Source organism: Asterias rubens, chromosome 9 (genome assembly GCF_902459465.1).
Source record: "Asterias rubens chromosome 9, eAstRub1.3, whole genome shotgun sequence".
Classification (NCBI taxonomy): domain Eukaryota; kingdom Metazoa; phylum Echinodermata; class Asteroidea; order Forcipulatida; family Asteriidae; genus Asterias; species Asterias rubens.
The window spans coordinates 2,739,179-2,747,284 of NC_047070.1; the positions used below are offsets into that span (position 1 = coordinate 2,739,179).

The 8,106-nt window shown below is 38.9% G+C and overlaps 1 protein-coding gene across 1 annotated transcript; it reads left to right on the top strand.

Annotated features, from left to right (window-relative positions):
* Positions 1 to 657: 657 nt before the first annotated feature.
* On the top strand, positions 658 to 7,855 carry LOC117294806 (vesicular integral-membrane protein VIP36-like). Its single transcript, XM_033777335.1, has 8 exons — positions 658 to 829; positions 2,564 to 2,679; positions 3,285 to 3,399; positions 3,802 to 3,884; positions 4,665 to 4,826; positions 5,754 to 5,868; positions 6,581 to 6,688; positions 7,531 to 7,855. The coding sequence occupies exons 1-8, from the start codon at positions 694 to 696 to the stop codon at positions 7,695 to 7,697; spliced, it is 1,002 nt and encodes a 333-aa protein (XP_033633226.1). The 5' UTR covers positions 658 to 693; the 3' UTR covers positions 7,698 to 7,855.
* The last annotated feature ends 251 nt before the right edge of the window (positions 7,856 to 8,106 follow it).

Consider the following 8,106-nt stretch of genomic DNA (forward strand, 5'->3'; position numbering starts at 1 on the left):
AAAAAGTTCCCTATCTTGCACTGCACAGCAATGCAAACTGTCATGCAAACTGTCAAACCACTGTCATGCCAGTGTCAGTCAGCTGGTCGGTGTCTTGGATTGGAGTTTCATTTATAATCACCAAACATCCTTCTGTTTTACCATCCATTTAAGCAATTTTCACACATCTTACCTCATTGAGTCCTGGTTGATTGTTTTAAAAACACATGAAGGGTGTTTTTGGCGATGAGAAAACGCATAAAAGATTCAGACCACAACAATCAATTTCCCAGACCATCTACCTCCATGCCCAGACAGAGTCCAGATCCCCAGATGATCTACTTCAGTCCTTCACTTCTTGACGAAATGACGGCTGCTGAAATAGTTATGTGCAAAATCGCGTACGTCTGTTTCGTCCACCTTCCGCCTTGTGTTATCATGTGTAATCAATATTCAAACTTTAGATATAAATACCGGTCCTAAATACCAATGCCGGGGTGTACCGGGTGATGCTAATTTTGGCAGTGCTCGTTGTAGCATGCTAATCATAATAATCCGTTGTTTATCTTTTGCGCGTATATCCCAGGGGCGCGGGCATTAATTTTGCACGCTTGGTTTTTTTGCTGACATATATTAAGTCTCGTTACTAAAAACGTGATTTTGCGTGATCGGAGTTTCTGGCGTTGTTTTGTCGTCACGTCCCCCACATCCAAGATGGCGGCGCCCAGCCACGTTCTTCTTTTTGCGACTTTTAATGTCGTTTTCTTTTGTTTAAACGCACCTGTTACAAGTGAAAAGACGGCAGAAGATTTCTTCAAACGTGAACATTCATTGATGCGGCCCTATACAGGTAAGACATGTAAATAAATCTGTGCAATAAGTTGGTTTATGTGCCACGTCATAACACTTCTTGTTGCCGGCTTATTGGCCGGGCCTGTCCCGCGTGCCGACGGGTTGGCGGGCGGTGCCGTCGCGTTGGCGTGCGTGGTGCCGGTGTTTATGGTGACGATGACGGGACGCGATTTTTTCCATTCCTTCCCTTTTTTAAATCGATTTATAATTAGAAAACAAACTTGAAAACTTCGGAATTGTAGTGCAGAATTTTTTTTGGCTGACGGGGCAATTATAAAATTAAATAGTAAAGACAAGTGTTCAGACTTTGTTTGTATGTTTTGTTTATGTTTTGTTTGTGGTTAAAAAAATCAAATAAGTAAGTGTCCAAATTCATATCGGGCGAACACTTCACTCGATATTAAATAAATTAGTATTTTATTTATTAAAATTGAGATACTTCATATTAAATCATAACTTTATATATTAAATAAGAAATGTGTCATTAATTTGTTCATGCTTCAAATCAATACAAAACACCATTGTTGCACAAATTTGTGTGCTTTCAGATGCCTCTATAGTAATAAAGGCTTCAGGCCTGAAGTCTTTTAGTTTTAGTTGAGTGAGAAATTATCAGTTTCTAAAAAACTATGTTACTTTAGAGAGCCGTTTCTCACACTCTTTATATTAGGCCGAGTACAAAAAAAACATGTTTCACGTCCAGGTTTTTTAAAAAAAGGAGGAAGAGGGGCTTTTTATTTTTTATTTTTTATTTCAAGATGGCCGCCATTCTTTGTTAAAATGTCAAATATCCATTGTTTTTTCTACTGCTGAAATACACAAAACATAAGTGAAACAATTTAGTCGAGGCATTCAGTGCAATGATCTGGAAAGGGTGCAAAAGCGCGCATGCAGAATTATTCTTGGCAATGACTACGTGCGCTACTCAGACGCTCTACAATTGTGCAATATTGAAACACTGGTATGCCGTCGTAACCACTTGTGCCAATCTTTTGCCAAAACTCTCCCTTCATCAATCCTAAAGCGCCTCTTGCCACAGAGGTTTGATAGTGGGTACCAACTTAGGAACTCCGGACTTCTAGGTCAGTTTAAATGCCGAACAGAGCGCTATAGAAAGAGCCCTCTCCCTCACCTCACACGCCTTTTTAACAACTGAATTGCAATAGAATGCAGCTTTTTATGCGCCCTTGACTGTGCCAGCAATATTTTTTATCCAGGTTTTTTTTTTTTTTTTTTCCCCGCAACTTTCAGAACAATTTATTTTATACATTGTAAATATTTGTCTCTCCTTAATCAATTATTTCTTAAATAATGTGAAATAGTGTCATTTTTTCTTATTTTTTAATCTCTGTATATTTTCCTGTAATTCGACCTCCGGTCGCCATGGGAATTTGTTTTTAAAATAATAAACCAATTATGAATGAAGTAAAAAAAGAGACAAGACATTGAGATTGTTTTTGCTGAGATCATTTAAAATAACCCTATTTAAAAAAAAAAAATTTAAAAAAATATGGCTAAAAAAAAAGAAGAAAAAAAGGAGGTGGCCTGTGAAAAGAAAGCGGGCGGGGACGCTAAACATGTTTTTTTTTTTTACTTGGCCTTATCAACAGCTCTCCATTTACCCGTTACCAAATAAGTTTTTATGCTAACAATTATTTGGAGTAATTACCAATACTGTCCAGTGCCTTTACTTTAAAATTTCTGATGTAATACTGTTCATCTTTCAAAACAGGTTCTGGGGCAAGTCTTCCTATGTGGGACATGCAAGGACACTCTATGATAACTAATAATTACATTCGCCTAACTCCGGACAAACAAAGCCGTCAAGGTGCTATCTGGAATAAAGTGGTTGGTAATAAGATCCTTATCTGGTCCAGTTTTTAAAAACATTCAGATAATCTTTGAAATAACTTGATTTTGTTTTAGTTTAAAGGGATTGTAGGCCTATACGTTTGTTAATTGGGACCCACTAGTTGTTTGTTGTGTAGATATTATATATAAAAAAACTACAGTAGTTCAGAAACACTACCACCTTCTGAAATTTTCACACAGATCAGTGTTATTGTACTTTTATATAGGATGAAAATAGTCAAACAATAAATAATTTTAAAAATATGCCATTTGCCTATTATCAAGTTGTTTCAGTAAAATTGTCAATGGAAATAACATGAGGCAGAAAATTTTGTATTACAAATCGGGATTTTATGTTAACGTACTAAATTGGAAAATTTTGTATCTGGATAGGACCTTTCCTTTGACCTCTTTATGTGAATGGAAGTAGCCGCTACAGGCATTTTGGTTCAAGCCGCTTGTGGTCGCTATGACCTAGCCGCTATGGGTTCTAAAGGGTAACAACAAGTGTGCTTTAAGGCCATGAGGTTTATGGATGAAAAGCTAGTTAGGCTTGTTATTTTTCACTTCCCCTTCAATATGTTGTGTTGCTTTTATTGTAGCCAAATAGAAGTCCCAACTGGGAGCTCCACATTCACTTCCATGTACATGGCCAAGGAAAGTCGCTCTTTGGAGATGGATTTGCTGTCTGGTACACCAAGGATAAAATGCAATCAGGTATGTTTATTTATAAATCAATACGAGATAGTAGTAGTACAGTAGTATTAGTAGTAGTCTATAAATAGTAGTAGTAGAACTTGTCGTAGTAGTAGTAGTACGCCTTCAGGTTCTGCATAGAGATGGCTGGGCCCAGTTTCATAAAGCCTGTAAACACAAAAACCTGGAAAATCTTGCTTAGCAAAAACAGCTGACATTGTTGCGTCTGTTGCCCCACTCAATTTTTGCTTAATACCAAAGACATTTGTGAAGCAGTATTTTTTGCTTAACAGCTTATAAAAAAATCTTTGGAATTTGTTGTAAAAGAGACAATACTATTATTTATTATTGTTATTTTGTTTGTGATCCTTGAAACACCCAGCACCCTAACACCATCGTATTTAATATCCTTACCGTCTTCAGGTCCAGTATTCGGCAGCAAGGACTTCCACACAGGGCTTGGAGTTTATTTTGATACATACAGCAACCACAATGGACCTCACAATGTAAGTACAGACTCACAGTAATGAGCAAAACATGTGGGAACCACCTTGTGTAAATCTCTTTTAGGAGGAGTGCTCTGAAAATAGCTGTTGTGGTCTGAACTAAATCATGCTGTAGAGGGTCCCCCCAAATGTTCCCATATTATGTTAACACATTTTTTTCTTTGTGTACAAAAGTGAACCCCCACCCCCAGTCCTGGGCCCAACTTCATAGAGCTGCTAGCAGACAAAATTGCTTAGCATGGAATTTCTTCCTTGATAAAAACATGATTACCGGTTGAATTTCCACGTGTTTTTTAGGACAAGCAAACAACAGCTGAATACCAGTACCAAGCAATATGCAACGAATGGAAATTCGGTTGGTAATCATTTGTTTAGCAAGGAAGAAATTTTATGCTAAGCAATGTGTCTGCTAAGCAACTCTATGAAATTGGGCCCTGGTCTTGACACTTGTGACCTTAAGGAAGACATTAAAGCTGCGTCCTTCGGATTGAGCGTAAAGCCCTAGGTCATGTGTGTTGTCTTTTCTCTATTGAGGGTTACCTCCTTCACAGTCTATATGGATGAAGGCATGGATATCATCCACTAGGATGGTAGAGCAGAATGCACTACCTTCCCACATTTTTAAAAATAAATTTAGTTATGGTTAAAGTTCCATACACAAGGCCACAAGTGTCATAACAGGGATTCAAACCCACACGTCGCTGACAACACGTCGCTGGACCTCTCGGCGCCGGCCACAACACGCCACATTTATAAGTTATTTGTTTGTACTCTTTGCAGCACCCGCATCCTTACATATCAGCGCAGATTAATAACGGCACGCTACACTATGATCATGATCGTGATGGTACCCACACTGAAGTCGCTGGATGCCACGCCCCCTTTAGGAACAGGGATCATGAAACACATGTTGCTGTACGATACATGAGAGGCAGACTAGAAGTAAGTAATCATGGGTCATCAAGTGGGAGGGTTGGACTTTTTATATTTTCGTTTTGGAGGGGGAAAGGGTAGAATTTCTAGAGTTCAGTTCTGATGATAGCTTCAGAAGATTAATTGCAGAATGTTTTATTCCATTATAAGTGTTAGGCCGTGTCCGAAACGACGACTTCGGCTACAGCTACGTCTAGATCAGCGCGTCTACCAGTGTTGAAGAATAGGCAGACGCGCGCGATCTAGCCGTAGCTGTAGCCGAAGTCGCCGTTTCGGACACGGCCTAATTTACAATAAAATTAACCTCTGAAAATTTCATTTCAAAAGTTGGTCAATTTGTTTTAAGATATCGCAAAAAAATCAGAGTGATTATGTCCATTCAGGAATGATAATCCCTAAAGGATCACACAATCTGAGAAGCGTTGGCACGGTAAAGCTTCTTATATTTAATTTGTTGGTGATAAAAAGTGATAAACTGTCCTATAGTAAGTTTTGATTGCCAAACATCTACCTTCGCTTTAAAGCCATTATACACTTTCGGTACAGAAAAAAAAAGTTCACAGATTTACAAATAATTTACAGGGTTTACAGAAGGTAATGGTGAAAGACTTCTCTTGAAATATTGTTCCATGAAATGCTTTACTTTTTGAGAAAACATTAAAACAATATCAATTCTCGATAGCGAGAATTACGGATTTATTATAAACACATGTCATAACACAGGAGTGGGTTTTCCCGTTATTTTCTCCCGACTCCGATGACCGATTGAGCCTAAATTTTCACAGGTTGTTTTTTTATATATAAGTTGTGATACACGAAGTGTGGGACTTGGACAATACTGTTTACCGAAAGTGTATAATGGCTTTAAAACACATGATGGATAAAATTTGTTGTTATTTAACAACTTGTGCATTCTCCTTTATTCTTTCTATCCAGATAATGACTGATATTGATGATAAGTCAGAATGGAAGTCCTGTTTAGATGTACAAGGTGTTAAGCTTCCAACTGGGTACTACTTTGGTCTCTCGGCCACCACCGGCCAATTAGCAGGTTAGTGGCCAGACATCGTCCACATGGACTGCGTCACCCACAGGCCTTGAATTTCATCTTAAAAAGGGCAAGGCCTCTTTCATTTTGCAGAGGGCACTTCCCTTGGAAATGTTAAAGGTCTATTAGAACATTTTGAAGGGGCACCAAGGCTACGACCAGGAGCAATGAGGGCCATGGCCTCTGGGACTTCCAGATAATTCCAGGCCTGTACCCGACTGATGCAAATTTAACATCTTTTAAATTAGATATCAATATAACCACAAGGGAAACTGACTGGGTAAATTTTGAAATGATTTTTGAGGTTGAACAAAGAATTGACTAGAGTGGGATTCGAACCAACGACCTCCGGATTAATGTGCCGCCGCTCTACCAACTGAGCGAACTAGCCGTTTATTGGCAGTGTCCCTATTTTGTCAATATCTTTGTTCGGGGGTACCAGTCAGAAGCCATACAACCGTTAACTGCTGTGTAGCCAGGGATCACACCCAAATTACGATACAACCTGGGAAGTGGCAGCCAGGGGGATCACCTTAACGGGATGCGACTTTTTGTTTCAGATATCAATATAAACCACCAGGGAAACTGACTGGGTAAATTTTGAAATGATTTTTGGGGTTGAGCAAAAATTAGGTCAACAAGTTTTAAATGTTAATAATTACACGTTTATCTCTTTAATACTAAAATATTTTCATTTGTTTCCTTCTGTTTTCAGATAACCATGATATTATTTCTATAAAAACTTATGAGCTTGACGGTGCAGATGAATCTTTGGATTATGCAAATTTAAGTCCATCAGCAGATTTCTTTGCTCCACCAAGAGGTAAGACCCATCAATCGCCTTGTCCCCTCCTTTAAATAACCGTTGTCTTTAGCTCAGCTGATAGTACTCTCTGGGCCGTGTCATGGCCGAGCGGTGAAGAGCACCTGACTCAAGCTCTGGTGTTTCTAATCAGTAGAGTGTGGGTTCGAGTCATGACACTGGTGTCCTTAAGCAAAACACTTAACCCTTATTGCTGCTTCCTTCGGATGGGACGTAAAGCCGTAGGTTCTCTGTGTTGTGTAGCGCGGTGTGTCTGGCAGTGGCTGCTGAATGCGCGGCAGCTACTTGTCAACCATTATGAGGTGCTACATAAATAGGGTCTCATTACAAAAATAAAAAACATCTACTAGAAAGTTTCTTCCAGTTCAAGTGCCTTGAGTACCTTATCAGTAGATGCATGAGGTATATAGACCATGTGAACTTTGTTTACAATAAGTGTGACCTTCTACATTCTTTGCTAGTCTGGCAGGCAAGATACTGCACTGGTCATATGGGAAAGTTGACATTTTGTGTTATAGTTTCTACATAAATCCAAGAGTTATGAAAGTAAAAGCTGGACAAGTTTTAAGATGTGCCCCCTTTCATCATATCAAAAGTTGATAAAAATTGTACAGTGCAATCTCCATAAAATATAAGATTTTATTTTTTCTTCCATTGGGCTGTGTACAAATCGTGCCTGCAGGAAGTCCAGGCTCTGTGGCTCTTTTGTAAACATGTGATGTCACAGGTCACATCGTCTATAATACTACTTATTATTATTTTATTAAACCCTCCTACTGTCGGACCACTCAATATCATTTGCTAAGTTTGTAATCCAAAATAATCTTATCCCTAACATCTAGATCATATTGACGATCCCGGTGGTTCATTCCGTGGAGATTGGACGATGAGTCTCAAGAACATGTTCCTTCTCATCTTCTGCTGTGTGCTTGGCGTCATGATCTGCCTCGTTGTCGGGGTGGTGGTCTTCCAGAAACGACAGGAGTACAATCGCAAAAGGTTTTACTGAGGAAGTCTCGGGGAGATAAAGCACAAAGGCCAGGAGTTTGGATTGGATGGAGTCAAATCAGGGAGGGTTTTGAAGTTGTGTTTTAAGGCCATGTCACACGAGGCAATAGACCTTTATCATAGTGCAGCCATCTTGAATTTCTCCCATTGATATCAATGTAACCAAACCGAGGCTGGAAGAACAAAATAGTCTGGTTTCTATTTGCAAAATGATTATTAGCATTCATTATTGTTATTTGATATGAGGAACATGACCAAGATGGAGGCAGCATGACAAATGTCTATTTACTAGCGACCAGTTCCAGGCAATCTCCAAAAAGAAAAGGTATTCACTTAGTGAAAGTTCATATATTTTTCTTGTGATCATAAGACAATTGTATGAACAAATTGTGCCACAAAAGTTGTCCAAC